The 17,485-nt window shown below is 39.7% G+C and overlaps 1 protein-coding gene across 1 annotated transcript in view; it reads left to right on the top strand.

The window, feature by feature from the left end:
• The window catches only part of LOC308384356 (visinin-like protein 1), a 28,297-nt gene extending 11,679 nt beyond the window's left edge, over positions 1-16,618 (top strand). Inside the window, exons 2-4 of the mRNA XM_080862859.1 lie at positions 7,297-7,470; positions 10,361-10,576; positions 10,657-16,618. Of these exons, the coding sequence (XP_080718985.1) occupies positions 7,309-7,470; positions 10,361-10,576; positions 10,657-10,854 (576 nt within the window). The 5' untranslated portion in view covers positions 7,297-7,308 and the 3' untranslated portion in view covers positions 10,855-16,618. The remainder of the gene's footprint in view (positions 1-7,296; positions 7,471-10,360; positions 10,577-10,656) is intronic.
• Positions 16,619-17,485: the final 867 nt, after the last annotated feature.

Raw genomic sequence — 17,485 nt, 5'->3', positions numbered from 1 at the left:
AGTCTCCCATAGTGCTGTGAATTTGGGAAAAAGAGGTACTGTGGACTCTTGCATGGTTTAACAGTTTATCCAGTCAGATAGATCATGCCATCATGCTGGGGAAACACACACACACACACACACACACACACACACACACACACACACACACACACACACACACACACACACACACACACACACACTGAGTGTCCCCTGCATTTACTTAGTGTTTAGTATCAGTCTGACAGCTGGAATGAACATGCATTAAGGCCCCTTCAGACTCAATAAGAAACACGTCTTTCTCTCTTGAATGGCTGTTGGGACAATTTTCTACAAGCTCTTCTTATCTGCCTGACATCTCACATCTCTCTCCATCCTCCCATCTTTATAACCTTTTCTCTCCCCGTGGTTCTCCTTCTCTCTGTCTGTTGTCTTCTCTCTGAGAAGTGTGAATCCAGATTGAGTCATCCGCTCCAGTCTTTTCTATATGGAGCCTCTTCATTTTTCTTCTTCTCCTTTTTCTCTTCTGTCATTTTCGTGTCAGCGTGTGAGTGTCTGTAAGGGTAAGATTGTCAGTGTGTGATAGACCTAATAGGTCTGTGGTTGAAGCCGACATGTTTGCGTGTCTGTTTGCGTGTGCGTTTGCACTGTGTGTTGACGTGAATGGAATGTCGAAGACGTCATCATGCAGAACAACAGCATGTTGCCACACCAACTGATCTTTTAGCTAAGAGCTACAGAGCTGACTTTCTGGGCTGTACACTAGAGGGAAACAGCAGCATTTAGGCATTAAAACATACTCATATTAGTACATTAGGAGGTGATGCTGATTTCTCATTGAATAGGATCCTTTCTTAGGTTGTTAAGGATTTATTATGTCCCTCTGGAAACTGGTAATCTTGGATTCAGGATTCACTAATTGATCTGACTTGAAAATTTAGAAAGAGCATTGTCTTTGCTTGCGAATGACATTCTCCATGGGGGTTTAGCACGTTGAGGAAAATTATTTGGTTGTTTGGTTCACCTTGTGTCTGCAGATGATGCTTTTTCTTTAAGTGACTCCCTGGTAACCAGCGGTTGCCAGATAAAAAGTATATTCCACTACAAGTTAGTGAGTGGTTCCTGCAGGTTGCTGGCAGTCACTAGTGTGAAATTGGTGAAATCGTCCTTGCAATTGCTTTGGTTACTAGCAGGTCACCACAGTAACCAGTAGTTTGCATGGAAGATGCTGACTTATCTCCATCTCTCTGGAAACTAGGATGGAAACTGCAAACTGCAGTGAAACGATGATGCAAACCACAAACCCAGACTGTTCCACTTCAAAGTAAAAGTTACAGGTTTTGAAATGTGTCGATTGGAGCTCAGTCGCAACTGTGAAGGTGAACATTGTTCGGTACTGGTTACAGCTTGGAGAGTAAGTGGCAAGGGTTTCCTGAAAAGTGGGTGTCTCCCTTGCAGACTTTTAAGGAGTGCATTAATCAGCTGGCAACTAAACAAATCACAAAATATTTTTTGGTGCATCACCTCTGTGACACAGCCACAACGTCTAGGAGCCACTCAGCAAAAAAAAAGCCCAAACAAAGTGCAGAAAATTAAAGTCCAAACCTAAAGATTCTCCAACTGCCACACCTCCAACTTCCTAATGTGGCCTTTGTATGTCTGTTAACCTCAGATCAGTAACAACAAAGGAAACTGCATGGATTGGAAAGATGCAGGAGACATCAGACAACACTGCGTATTATTATTGTAATTAGTATAATATAATTATATTCTAATGATATTTTGAGAAAGTTTTGGCTGGCCAGATTACAAGATGAGGAACTGACTGGAGAGGCAGCTGAATACTTTATTGTTATTTATTGTCACAAATTATAAATTTTTATTAATTTATTTAAGGAAATGTTGTTGTACCTTTTTTCAGGCGCACATATGCACATGCACACTCCCCCCGTCCCTGCTTCCCGCCACAATCACAAACTAGTTGTCTAGGAAACACCGTAATTCCTGTTTAACATGCTGATGAAGAGTAACGATTTCTGTCTCAGTGTGCAGCTGTGTCATCCTAATCCACATTTGGTACCATTTTTGCGGCAGTGTTTCTGTCTCTGTGTTTGATGGGCACAGGTGTTGTTTTGGGCCAGGCACCGATCTTTGATTGATCAGTTATTTTGTAGTTAGTAGAGCAGCTGACCGCAGCAGCAGACCTTTTTAAATCACTTAAGGGGGAAGTGAGTCCGGGGTGTGGAGTCTGTATTTCATGCATTCTTATGATCGCATTTTTCTTTCTTCAAGTACAAATGGCACAGCCTTAAGCCCTCACATAAGCCTAACTAAGGCAGACTAAACAAAAAAAGGACATGGACACCTATTAATCTGTGTTCTCAGTCTTTCACATTGGCTCTGCAGAAATCTGACTTATTTGCAATGAAAGACGGCCTAAGAAAAAAGAAACACTGTAGCTCTCCATAACGCCCATTCCCGAAATCTCTGCCCCATTAGATCTCTGCTTCTGTAGGATGAGCTCAGAACACGAGAACCCGACCTCGAAATGATTACAGTGAACCCTAAAGTTGTTTGTTTTTGTGAGTTGTCAGCCATATATATTCTGATTCTTCTAGACGGAATAAGAATCCAGCTCGACTGACTAGTTTTTGCTTCTTGCCGTCTTTCTCTGGAAACTCTATTATCTGCTACATTTGCTTCACTAACAGAGGGATAAAAGCTCATCTTCCCCAGTAGGACCTGAGAAACAACACTCCAACTCTGTGGATTGTGTGTGTGTGTGTGTGCGCGCCTTGGAGCGTACAATCCAAAATAAATTGCTTGTGGCATAACTTGTTTTTTGTTGTCTTTGCTACCTTAGTCAGTGATGTACACATTTGCTCAATTAAACACTGAGTCATTTAGACTCAGACCGTTAAGAAAAAGTGTGCATATTCATTTAATGAACACCAAACTGACTATACCTTACTTTTCTGAAGCTAATTAAAGGTTTGTGTGTGTGCTGACCTGGATATTTTGAAGGTTATTATAAGTTGCAGAGATCTCTGTCAGTTGGTTTGCATTACTCAGTGCTCCCTACATAATTAATATTATTATTGTTAATACTTGTTTTTGTTATTTAAAGTGCTTTGCATCACTGCACACAGTGGAAAAACTCACCTGTTCTCACATGAATGTAATGGCAAGGAAGTACTGAATTTTAGATGGCAGTAGGAGCGTGGATCACTTATGACTGAGCAGCCCAGACGTTACTTTCAGGTGTTTCAGGTGAGAGCAGTGCACAAGCACCACCTATTATTCATGCTAAGCTGTATCTCAGTTGCAGTACCATGTTTTATGCTTGTTTTAGCTGCAACATTTTTAATGTTATAAAAGGAAACAGATAGCTTGAGCTAGCTTTTAATAGAGAACGTGGGCATGCTGAGCATGCTAGCTGCAGAGTGTTACTGCAACGTTTTGCCGATTTGAGATACGGGACTGAAATAATCTGGCTAATTTGTTTTTTTGTTGCTGGTTTTTGTCAGTTAACAGTCTTCACATTTTATGTTGTGCATTGCTTATCGCTGCTATTCTTAGTTGTTGTGCTTACTCAAGTTTTACTGGCTGATGCAAATGAGCTCAGAGTAACAGCCAACTGCCAGCTTGGTAACAGCAACGCAAGCTGATGGTAACGCCAGACAGCCTGTTTTGTGTTATAGATAAATAAACACCACTGCACTCCTACAGTGATATATGACCAGAGTGTGCAGAGCGTCCATTTGAATGGAAAATTATGGAAGTGGACATATCAACGTGTTTAAGCTGAAATATTGTGCTGTTTCAAGAAAAAAAAAATTTGCTCATCAACACATCTAAAAGTCAGCAAAAACCTGCATCTACAAATCATGGAACAGTTTCAGAATAATGTTCGTTAGCACAACATTGTGAAGACTTCAGTATCTCTTGTGAATATATCATCATGTACAGTACTTATTATAATCAAAAGATTCAAAGAATCTGGAGGAATCTGTGGGCTTGCACTTCTGAAAAGCTATCATCAATGCTGATAGGTATACACGGGGTTTTAGAGAAACATGCTCTCACTGAGATGACCCTTTTTTCAGAGAAGGCCTTGTATATTTCAGCAACACAATGCTGAACTGCATACTGCATCACTTACAACAGCATGGCATTATAGTAGAAGAGCCACTGAGACTGCAGGCAGTGGTGCTGAACTGCCTGCAGTCCAGAGGTTTCAGATTGAAAACAATTTGAGAATTGCGAAATGCAAAATAAGTTAAAATGTGACCCAGGACTGTGGAGCAGCTAGAAATCAGGACAGAGCAAAATTTCAAAAGTCCAGCAGCTGCTGTCCTCGGTTCCCAGATGTTTATGTACTGTTAATAAAAGAGAGAATGCTACATGGTGGCCCTTAGACACGTTGCTCCATTCAAACTCAAAATGACCTCATACTTTCTTTAAAAGTCTTTTTTCAGTATGTTTTCTACATTCTGTGTAAATGAAACACAGGTTTATGAGAGTTTACATTTCATACACTGTCCCAATTTTGGTGAAATTGGCGTTGTAGTCTAAAGGTTAAAGCAACTCTAAACTAAAAAAGTCAAAGGTGTCTGCATTGCTGAGTATATGTAGAGAGGAGCAGTAAAAGGTTGTGATAACACCTCAGTGTCTTCAATTGCTCCTACAATAATGAATCCTTTTTACAGCCTTCCTTTTCTCTTTGACAGCTGTTAAGAGAATTCCTTTTTGCTTTTTAACCTGCTAAGATGACAGCCACCCTTTTCAAAGCGGGGTAATGCTAAAACAACCTGTCACCTATTGAAGTCCCTAATTACTTTTTCTCTGCACTACAGCACTTTCACCTTGTCACAGCTATGCAGAGTCTAAAATATTTCTGCAGTTTGCAGTGATTTGGGGTTCAGCGGCCTCTTCCTGTATGACTCACTGCTATAAAGTAAGACAGGATGATATTTCAGCCATTACACTGACCTCACACTCTGAGGATTTTGTGGCCACTTGGCTGTGGCAGTATTGGCTGTGTCCTGGTGCCAGAGTGTGAAAACTGTCAGACAGGGCCATGAGTCAGGAATGGCGTCATGAAGGCACTGCAGTGGTCCTCTGTGGTGTGAATATGTGCTCGGTGATGGGAGTAATGGGCCATTTTATGGCCAATATAGTGGAGATGCTGTCATGCCAAATACTTTGCGACAAATAGATTAAACAGCAACATAATTAGCTACCTCTTAAGTGGGTCTCCACGGATTTTAACTCCACACTTGGACTGCTGCTGGTAGTCCTTGTTTGGTCTGCAACCTCTTTGAACTCTTTATAGCGGCATATAAACGAGTCCATCTGCTGCATGTTTCCTAAGAGTGCTAGAACTAAGTGCTAAAGTCACATATACACACATATATTGTGCAAATCTCTGTTGCTTTATTGTTAGCATTAAATTTCAGCAGCTCAATTGAGGCTAGAATAAATGACAGCTGCAAGTGGTTAGATTGACTACAAATTTAATAAAATCTTCTTTTTAATTCAGGATATAAACATAATAGCCAACCCAGTATCACTGCAGAACAGGTAATAGACATGCATGCAGAACTTGCATTACTGCATGAAGAACTTGGATTACCATCAGGGGGAGATAATATATTTAACCTCCTAGGACATGGTGTCCACATATGTGGACATCACATTTTGGGTTATTTAGACCAAAATACTCAATTTTGCTCTACAAGGGCCTGATATCCACTTACGAGGACAATATACTGCTACTGTTCTATCGAAATTTTAAACGACTATCCTCATATGTGGCTCTCATTTTTCTAAAAAACAAAAATCAGGTAAAAAAAAAAATCTGGTCAATCTGGTCATTCTTTGTTTTTACATTCATATCAAAGAGAAATAAAAGATGCATGCCGTGGAAGAGTTCGGGTCTTAGGAGGTTAAAGCCAAGAAGTTGGTAGTGAGCAGAAATGGTTAAGCTAGGTGCTTAAATGCATATACTTGTAAATCCCTCTGCTGTTACTGCAGCTTCCTGCAACTTCTGCATGCGGGTACATGTAACACTTTGGACAGGCAAAGTGTGGACACTATGGACTGCCATGTGTATTACATGCTTTACCGCAATATTGGGTTGTAATAGTAATATTGGGAGAGCACTAATTAACAGTAAACTGCAGTGGTCCCAAAGCAGAGCCTTGGGGCTTTTTTTGTGGATTTACCGCCTGTACAACACTGAATTGCCTTATTACTTCAGTACATGTGCCCTATACTATGCAGTGATTTTATTCAGGGTACATTTCTGTTATCTAGATTTACTTAACCTAACACTGGTGATCAGGAGTCAGGAGTCGTGTGATCAAGTGGTCGCACGAAGCTGGTTATCAGCTCAAATATTCAAGTAAAATGCAAGACGGGTGTAAAAAGGATGAAATAAATGCCACAGTTCTTCAGTTAATCTGGTGATTAACTGATAATACAAATTTCATATAAGGTGAGCAAATATAGTGTAGGTGTTCTGTTTTAGGATCAGATATTAAGGCTTATATAACATTAAAATTGTTGTAAAATTGTTTGGTGCCAACATTTATTTCTGATGCTTATGAGGGAAACACGATATTAAGAACTTTAGACCTTCTTACCGTTCATGCATAAAGGTCTGAGGAGTCTACCAGGAATGGTGACGCTATTTTCTGGAGAATTGATTGGTCATCAGTCAGTGATTTCATACATGTTGATCCCTAATCTAGATCTGCTCTAGAGCAGGTTAGGTTCACAGCATAAATTACCATGGCAAATTATCCTGATTAGAACTGAACCACCTTCGTAGGATTAACTGTAAAGTTATCTGGATAAGCCAAAATCTGTCTTCACAGGGCTTCTGATCTAAACTTAAGTCAGAGTATTAAACGTCATTGATATAAACTAAAAGCAGAAGTTCCAAAGCATTAAATCTAAAACCAAACAGGAATAATATAAATATTTAGATAGTAAGACACACTAAGATGAATGGGATCAAATTGTCTTAAAAAATAATGATAAACTTTTTAAGCAAGAGGAATATAAATAAACGATTACTGTGTGACAGAGCGCCATGCTAAGATGATTTATGTTGACAGGCAAAGCCACAGGAAGGCAGCAGGGCTTTCTCTGAGTTTGGCTGTGTGTAAGTAATTCCTCGTTTGCATCCATCCTCAGAGACCGAGCTTGTTGCAAGTGCTCAGGGGCATCACTGCTATTGCTGTTGTTTCTGCATCACCTGTGTGGTCACCCTCCCGCTCTCTCTTTCTCTCTGCTTCTCTTCAACAGAGGTGAGGCATCATGGGGAAACACAACAGCAAGCTGGCTCCAGAGGTCCTGGATGACCTGACCAAGAGCACTGAATTCAATGAGGCAGAGCTCAAGCAGTGGTACAAGGGCTTCCTTAAAGACTGTCCTTCTGGCATTCTGAACCTGGAGGAGTTTCAGCAGCTCTATGTCAAGGTGAGAGTAAGCCGTCTCAAGCATTGCCTCCTCATTCTCTCCCCATAGTTATATAAAGAAAAAAAGTTACATCTGAGATGACTCATAGCATTGTTGTGCTGTTACATAGAAAGCCTTTGTTACTGAGGCTGACTAATCAATTGTTGAGTGCACATAAAGGAGGAGGAGCCTGTATTAATGCCTCTGTTGCTGCCTAAAACTGCCTCCAAAAATATTTGGAGCTTTCAAAATGCCACAGTGCCGCAAAGAGGCCTGCTGATTTTTCATTGGTTGGATGGGGAAAATATATTTTTAAATCAATTTTGCATATCCTCTCAGGCTCATTCACTCCCACTCGGTTTTAAAGGGCACAGAAAACAACTGCAGTTTGTACGGATAATCTCTCCAAAGTTCTGCTGGCAGAAGGAGGAAAAAAATCCTTTAATAAGCAGCGTGTCATTGCTAACAGGTCTTCCGTGGGTCTCTTACAGCCAGCTACCGACATCCTTTAAAAAATATTTTGTTCTTAGTCAGTGCTGGAAAGGTAAATGCTGTATTTGCAAATTGCACTTTGTGTGTACGTGGCCAAAGAAAAAAAAAAGAAATGAGGCTAATTTTCAAGCAATTAATGCTTAAAAGCAGAGCTGTAATTGCTGCTCAGTATGTTAGTTTGATGTACAGTTTAGTCTATGTATTTATACACTGACAGTTGTTATTTTAGCAGTTTAGTGAAACATATTAAGAGTTTTATGTATATGAGGGGTTGAGTGCAGACTTCAGGTTTGAGCTGTTGAACAGAAGTATTGCATTAACTGTATATTTGGGGCTCTGTGACTTTTGTCTTCAGTAATTTAAATTTATGGCTGAGATCAGGTTGAGTTTAGGTGACTCTTTTGACCGCTGCAAAATATTCAACTCCTTTACCTTCAAACACTCGTGGGTTTCATCCAGTTTGTTTGAATCGCTGTCAAAGGGTCATTACTGTGAGGTGACACCTTATTAATTCTGCTGCATTTGGCTGAATTTTAGCTTTGGTATTGGCACTTACATCAACCTCCTAACTTAAATGAACACGACTGAAAAAAACAAGAAGTGAACAAAATATACTTTTCTTCACTTGGAAGGATCCTGTGGCTCTCCATAAAGTTTGTCTTCTGTGGATGTCCAGCACTTGCACTTTACATTATTTTATCATGGTGGTTTTACTGCACCCAGGATACTCCACACTAGAGATTTACCCACTCCTAATGTCCCTGCTGTCTCTCTGATGGACTTGTCTTGTTATGGAGCTTTAGGGATGTCTGTTTTACTTATGCTGAGAGTGCATTTGATTACAGCAGTGGCGTCCAGACAAAAGTACTACACTATCATCATAGCCCAAATCTGTCTATGTAACAGACTTTGAATGAGTTTACTCATTGAGATGTGCTTTTAAGCCCACATTCATGATCTACCTTTAACTTAAATAGGTTTCGGTATATAGCTAAAACAATGTTGGCCTTGTTACCCAAAAAAAGTCATGTATTTGATGTGACTTATTACTTTTCTCAAAGGTAATGCAGTATGTTGCTTAGGGCTGTTTGATATAACGATATATATCGGATGACGATATAAAAATGTCTATCGTTTCATTTAATGTTATCGTTTGTGTCGTGGTGTCGCAAAATAAACGGTTTACGGCAACATTTTTTCATCCTTTTGATGGTCACTGTAGTGGCTATATTAATTTATTCTTTCTCTCTTTCTCTTATATTTAATATAACCACACTACTGACGGACAAGCGCCTGTTTTATGCATTGTGGTTAGCAACAACGACGGTAACAGCATCGTGTGTCCGCTTGTTTATGTTCCACATAAACCTTTCACAATAAAGCTCAAGATCCTGTTGAGACTTTTCAAAATAAACAGAATCACGTGAAAGAGCAGATTATTTACGGATGATAAGTAAAAAAGAGCCGCCAGGTGCTAAAAAATAAACCTTAGACTCAAACGTTAGAACAGGCTTTTCCCTGCAGCACGCCGTGTAATAAATACTCACAAAGAAAACGGCGGCCGTTACAACTTATGTCTAAAAATGTATAGTTTCATGCATCGGTTAAAACACTCGACTCCAGGTACACGACGCGCAGCTGGAAACACTTCCCGCAAGTCGAGCTGCCCGATATTCACATAATTTACAGAAAATGTTGCATTTTTGTGATTTATATCGTTATTGGGACAATAGAATTCTTATATGGGGATATGAGATTTTGGTCATATCGCACAGCCCTAATGTTGCTTATTTACTTGTTGGAGAAAGTTGTTACATTACTTTGGCATTAGTCCGTAAAAGTAACATGCTAGTACTTTTAATGTTTTATACACAGCACTGGCTAAAGCTCAAAAAGATGAGTCTGTGTCCAAAAATATACACAAATACAAAATTTTACAGCAAATTTATTTATTGAAATTTAAAAAAAAAAAAAGCATGATTTTAAACATTAAAATAATGTAAAACTAAAGTGAGGAATGTAGGGTTGGTTAAACCTTTAGGTATTTTTTAGGGTACTGAACATATTGGTTCTACCAAGTAAACAGTGAGATTAAATCAGTCAATTGCAAATTACATGATGGGTAAGCTTTTGTCACCTGACACTGTCACCGTTGTTTTCAGAGCAAGTACAGTGTAGAAAAAAAGGGGTATCATTTGGTACTGGTACCGAAGAGAATATACCAGTACCAGTACTGGTTGAGAGATGAATGCTACTCTACCCTAAAGTAACATTAATGATCTTCAGCACCCATGCTGTACTGCATTTGTTTATTCATCAAGGATAGTATATACTTCAACAGTCAACAGTTGAACCTAAAGTGGCCAATGCCACAAATGTCTCATTGCAAACTTTTGTTTTTCTCATTTTTAAACTGCAGTTTTTCCCATATGGTGATGCTTCCAAGTTTGCTCAACATGCGTTTCGGACGTTTGACAAAAATGGCGATGGGACCATCGACTTCAGAGAGTTCATTTGCGCCCTGTCCATCACCTCCAGGGGTAGCTTTGAGCAGAAACTCAACTGGGCCTTCAACATGTACGATCTAGATGGAGATGGAAAGATCACACGCATGGAGATGCTGGAGATCATCGAGGTGTGTCTGTGTTAAAAATAAACTGTTAATTGTATTTAAGGCAAAATCGAGCATTATTTCCCCTTTTTTGCCCTCTGCAGGCCATCTACAAGATGGTAGGCACAGTGATCATGATGCGTATGAACGAGGACGGGCTTACCCCTCAGCAGCGTGTAGACAAGATCTTCTCCAAGATGGACAAGGACCAGAACGATGAGATCACCTTGGAAGAGTTTAAAGAGGCAGCCAAATCCGACCCTTCCATTGTCCTACTGCTGCAGTGTGACATGCAGAAGTAGACTGGGAGGGGTGGAGAAACAGAGCAAGGGTAATAGAGTTGAACTGAATTTAGAGAAGGAAGGAGGCTGAGAGAACAGTGAAGCAGGAGGAGAAAGGGAGGGATGCTGCTAGAGAGAGGAGGAGGAGAAGGAGAGAGGCAGGGAATCTTTCTTTCTCCCTTTCTCTGAGGTAGTGATGTCTGGAAATAAGCCATGTTTGGAACACGGACCCCCTGATTGATGCCATTCTTTTATCCGGGCTGCCCTGCTGTGCAGCTCTCCTGAAGCACTTCTGCTTCAGTCCAGCTGAGCGTCTTTATAAATTCAGCCCGATCTGTGGAAAGTGGAAATCCCTCCAGCTCTGTTTAGCGCAGATCAAAGAAATAAAATACAGATTTACATAGGAAATAGTCTCACTCAGATGTTCATGCTGTCAGGCTCTGTGCCTAGTGTGCGATATTACAAGGCTGCAACACAACTGAAGTATAAAGATCACATCTTTTTTTAATCTGCTTTTTTATTTGTGTAACATGTACACTGTTTTCAAGACTTACAACATGTAAATGTAAAGTAGCTTACTTCCAAATTATGTAAGCTAACTAATAATATTGACATCACTATAGATGTGTCCAAATTCATGGGCTGCATCCTCCTGAGGACCCGGCCTTCACAGTCTACGTGGGCCGGGTCCTCAGAAGGTCAGGTAGGCCGGAAGTAAACGTAAAATTGGACGGTCTAGCCTTCAGATTTGCGTCACCGCTGTCTCGTGGAGTTTAATAAACTCAGCTGTCTGCTCCTTCCTATCTAAAATATAACAGGACACTGGTGTAAATTCTCGACCTTCTCACACTTCTGTTTAATCGGTTTTCTGTTTGACGTTTATTCAGCTGTGTGAAAACCACCCGGGGGATTAAAAATAGTTTTTTCTTATCTAATCTAATCTAATAACGTTAATCTCAGACAAACCGATTTACTCACGAACAAATAAAACACTGAAAAAAGGCAAACAATAAAATTTTTAGGTTGTCTAAGTGACTTATATATTACGTTTAACCTGAGTAGCAAAAGACGGCGGTGATCTGAAAATGATGTGCCGGGATTTTGTCGTTCTCGGCGGCTTCAGTGACCCTCGAGTTCCCGGCTAGCTATCGAGGTGGTGGGTAACAGACGTCTCCGAAAACGTCAGAGCACTTTTGCAAACATGTGATATCCTGATAAACCGAGCAGATAGTTGAAGTTTTACACAGCTACATTCTCGCCTGAAAATATGTTAAAAGTTTATTTTGTGACCCAGAAAGAGTAATAAGATTAAAAACTTAGTACTGGCCGCCATTGTTGAAAACTCGAATTGGCTGCTATGAATTCTGGGATATGGTGGGCCACGAAGGACACACCCGACCCATCCTTCAAATTCGGGGAAAATGTGGACGCATTGGTCAGCTGCATTCGGAGGAGTCTACGATTTTGGACAGCCTTCGTCGTGTCGCTGTGACGTAATCGGCCTACAAATGCGGCCTCAGGAGGATGCAGTCCATGAATTTGGACACGACCTCTTATAGAGTCAAGAGATGCTAGCTTAGCATAGCATATAAACTGATAACCAGGGAAACAGCTAGCCTGGTTGCAGTTTTATGACCAACTCTTAGAACGAAATAGAATACAACACAAACTCCATATTAGGATAACAAAAAACTAAAGTGTCTTATTTTGCAAGTGGCAATATTAGTAAGCAAGCAAACTACAGTTAACTAGCTGGGTCCCAAGCACAAATACACAACATGAATAACTTAATCTGCAGTAATGGTTAACACAGAGGTGGTTAGCTGGCTACCTAGCTTTGGTTTCCAAGTGTTACTTGTATGGATGTACAAGATGGACTTAAGGCTCTGCAAGGACATTCGAATTCTAAGTTTGCAATGATTGGAAGAATTTATTGTAGTGCATTGATTCTTAAATCAATGAACTACAAAACATCATTCCTAAGAAAAATGTACAGTTACCGCCGCTCTGGGAAGGGGGCAGGGGGGAAGCAGCGGCTTCACTCATGCGCGATTCATTTGTAGTTTGTAGCGTAGGGGTGAATATCTCCTGCTCTGACATCAGCTGAGGGGGACTGCTGCGTGAGGACTACCTGCCGCCAAAGGCGAGGTGCCCACGGCAGCACCCGCTGCTTGTTGAGAGTAAGAGCGATACGTTCTTTCACGTGGAAAAGTCGTCATAAGTCTCCAATAACACCAGAAAAAGTTGCCAGATTTGTCGCTAGTCGCTTTTTGGAAAAAAGTCGCTAAGGGGGTCTGAAAACTCGCTAAATATAGCAACAAAGTCGCTAAGTTGGCAACACTGCCCCTGAGTCTTTTTGCTATGCTATGCTAAGTGTTGCATGGCCCCAGCTTACCCTAGAGACATTAGAAGGGTATTAAATGAGCACAGTGTGAATAGTGATGCAGTACTTAGCACTTCACATCGCTCCTGTTGGGGCCATCCTGTGTGGCTTCTCTTAAGGTACTCTGACTTCCTCCCACAGTCAGTGGTTGTTCTGTGTTGGTCATAGGTGCAAATGTGAGTGTCACTGGTTGTCTGTCTCTATGTTTTTGCTCCGTAATAGTCTAACAACATGTGCAGGGTGTGCCCTAAGATAACTGGAATAGACTCTAGTCCTCCCACGAACCTCAGTTGGATAAGTGGTTAAGAAAGTGGGTGAAAAAATTAAAATGTTGCTTTAATATCTAATTAGATCCAAGTATAAGCTCTGCCAACAGCTCAACAGCCCATGTTTAGATGATATACTCTATGGGCTGTTTTGTCTTATATTAGACCAACAAGGACCAGTTGAACATTAAGAAAGATGTAATGTGTTGCTAGAGGGAGAGAGAGTTGTGTAAATGAAAGGTACTCCGTTGTTTGTCTTTTGTGATGTCTCTACGTGTGTATATGAATTCTAGTATATGTTTGTTCAGAGTAAACACACTTCATAAAGCCAGGTCAAACCACCCTGTCTGCAGGTGTTTGTGCATGAATGTGCCGCAGCAATCATTAGTCCTTTGACAGCCAAACACACAGCCAGTTATATGGCAGTTGTAACACATTAGAGCACAGTGTCCACAAGCTTTACTCTTTAAATATGAGGCAGGGAGGTGATTTGAGTCTCAGCATGGTGAGGCATACTGATGTACTGCTCAGTGACTTGTGGCTGCGTCTAAAAGTTTTCCACATTCGATTTAAAAAATCAATATGTAATCAGAAAGGTTAACATACATTATGTTTTCATAAAAGGTTAATAATCAAGTTAAACTTAATTTTATCTTCCAGATAATATAATCAGACCTTTTTTGAGCAGGTGCTCCCTTCGTGGCCTGCTTTATAATTATTTTATGCAATAATGTCTTGACAGCTGACAGTTACATCAGCCTGCCATTTGCTACCATGTGTAGAAATATAAGATATTTTTATGGTTTCTATTAGCTCTCTGATGGCAAGGGTTTTTTACTGTCAGAAATATGCATGTGCTCTTTTTTGGTGCATATTTCTCTGTAATTATCACTCTTAATGGCTACAATCATTGTAGAAAAGAACTTCCTCTGGTATTTTTTTGTTTTTTAGAGTAAAAAAATCCCAAATCTTTGCTTACCTGTTTAATCAGGACCTTTTTGGGTCTGCTTTGATATAAATAATAGTTTGGAAACATGGGGTCAGAGCACCCTGAGAAAAACAGCTGTAAGATTCAGCTGCTCTTTCATTCATTATTTCATTAACAAGTTTAATTTTAACACTGTTAGATTTTGTTAAGTCTGGTTTGTGAGCACTGTTTTGTCTAATAATGGACAGAAACTACAATATCTAGCATGTTCTGTTGGCTGTTAAAGTACCTTTAGCTTGCTTACTGTTGCTGCTACATCAGCAAGTTGCAACCCACCTCTAGCCCAACACTAGTGCCATGTCAATGTTGTGTGCTTTGTTCTGTACCAAGGGTCTTGTTGCTCCTCTCCACTAATGCGCGAGGAAGGATAGGAGATCCTGAGAAAAGAGCCCAACTGCTAAATATAAATCACTCTATTTGGGAATAATCTTTTTTTAAAATAGTCCTGACTGAAATAAAAAAAAAAACATGCATCTTGATATAAAACATCCTTTTCTGAGACCAGCAATTTGAGCTGCAGGAGGAACGAGTGTAGCAGCATGGAGTCGGGATAATCAGGACGGTAATTGCAGACCTTATGACACAAACGGTATTTCTCAGAAAGGCCAAAGCTGCCTCCACGATTCACTGTTGTTTCACATTAAAAGCTGAAACAGGCATCCCCTCTCCTGCTCTCCCCCCGTTTTTGTCTTCTTCCTCTTTAAATGTCAGGGAGGAAACGCTTTGATAATAGGTGGAGGGGGGAGGAACTTTTCTGAACTCAGCTTAGATCTAAAATCAATGTGAAAGAGAGCAAAACGCTGAAGTGAATATGAATGAAAGCAGGTAGCCAGGAGGGGAATTACTGTAGATAACTCGTGTTTGCAGTGGTGCACAGACATGAGAGTGGTATCAGTCTTATTTAAATCTCAGTGAGACAATAAATGTTCCCCCATTAAAATTAAAAACTGTTATTGTCACAGTTTAACTGTGAATCAGTTTAAGTGGCTGATTCATCAGTCTTGAAATCGAGCTGCATTTATTGAAGGAAGTAAATACTACAGTGGCCTTTTTATTTGTTAAAAAAATGGTTGGAAACCAGAGGATCAAACAAAGTGCAATAGCTAAAATTACAATCTAATCAACATCACGATCCAAACAATCATTAAACCCTTGTGTCTTAAATTTTAAAATACAAAAATAATGTCTTTAAAAAAAAAAGCATGACAGCATCTTTCAATTTAGCACCTCTGAAAGCCTTTAGAAGTGTCTTGATTCTTCCAGTCACACTTTTTGCACAAAAATATTGTGTTCCTGTCCTGCCAGCCAATCAGATTACCTCCTCCTTCTCAACATCCTCCCTCCCTAAAGCTACAGAAAGAGCGTCCGTGGTGTGATACTGTAACGATAAACTTACATGTACATTATAATACGACTGTAATCGTATTTATGAATATAAACAAATATATGTAAATGTACCACTAGCTTAGACCTAATTTCATATGATGAAACAGCTACTGTGTGTGTGTGCGTGAGCGAGAGAGACAGAGAGAGTGTGTGTGAAAGAGTGAGGTTAGTATATGCAGCGTTTGCGCGAGTGCTCACGTGTTTTGTATTTGTATCATTTGTGGAAAAAGAGATGCCTCAGTCTAGTTTAACTTTGTAAAAATCACTGAGTATTATTCCCCATAATACATTTGCTTTTGTGGTCCGCTGGTATATATTCAGTATGTACTGTGCTGTCTCTAACATGGGACATGTTGTTTTGTTAACTTACAGTTGCAGTTCTACAGGTTACACTCATATGTGGAGTTCGTTGAGCAGGGGGAACCTGAAGGTGTGAGGAGAGGTGTGTGAATTGGAAGAATGATTAAGAAATATAGTCCTGTGTCACAGTGTCACCCAGTGGATGAAAATATAATGCCACACCTTACTGTACAGTCTCTGTTTATGATGTAATGAACATGCCGGAAGATCAAATGCTAAACATGGATAAAGTTGTGTTTTTCTCAAAAGAAGTGCAGAAATCTGAAATTAATGAACATGTTTCTCTCGGCTTGTGTCATTGGTTTGAGTCTGCAAAGAGGCGCCAATGTGGACTTTAATATTTAAAACAAATAAATGACATCACGTTCTTTTTTATGACAAAATGCTTTTTTATTTAAAAGTTTTCAGCATATATATATATATATATATATATATATATATATATATATATATATATATATGTATGTGTGTGTGTGTGTGTGTGTGTAATGAGTATATGTGGAAAAAATGGAAAAACTATAAGTGAATTTTACTTTAGCTCTCATCCCTCTCCCAGAATATAGAGATTTTTAGCTAGTTGCTAATTGCTAGTCAAGAAACAAGCTAACCTACAGAGTTTACATTCCAAATTGCAAACTTTATTAGTCATCATAGGTTAGAGATTGTAAACAATGTTGTTTAAGGGAACTTTGGAGAAGAGACTGGTGTTGTTAACCAGCTAAAGGATGTTGCTGCTGGTATTTGAGATATCTAAACATTCAAATACTAGCACTAAACTAGCTCTAAGTTTATGCTAACTGTACACTGGGTATTTGTAAATAAGTATTTCCTACAGTGTTCCCCATGGCAACTTTATTGGCGATAATACTACGTGTTAGTATTGCAATAATGAGATGTTGCAACCAACATCCAAAAAACCTGTCATTGCAACTATAAGGCTCCCGAGTGCAAATGAAACCTGCAGATTTAAGTAAACCAAATCTCAGTTTTCAACTCAGTTGTCCCATTTTTCAAAATCAAAATTGCAGTCAGAGTAAATTGAAAGCTGATACACAAAAATAATTCAAACTAGATTGTCTGTCTTCTCTGGAAGATGTTTTTGGACTTGTTTTTAAGTAAACCAGTGAAGTTAGGAACTACAGGACCGCACGGTCTATCTGCTTTGGTGCTTATTGCTTTGTTGTTTTGACTTGCTACATTATTGTCATCAGCTTGGTTAATCATCCAATTTTCTATTGACCAATATGCGGTCAAATGCTTTGATTAGAA

Source organism: Rhamphochromis sp. 'chilingali', assembly GCF_963969265.1.
Source record: "Rhamphochromis sp. 'chilingali' genome assembly, chromosome: 17".
Taxonomy (NCBI): Eukaryota; Metazoa; Chordata; class Actinopteri; order Cichliformes; family Cichlidae; genus Rhamphochromis; species Rhamphochromis sp. 'chilingali'.
The sequence above is the reverse complement of the archived record's forward strand: the minus strand, read 5'-3'. Positions and strand labels throughout refer to the sequence as shown.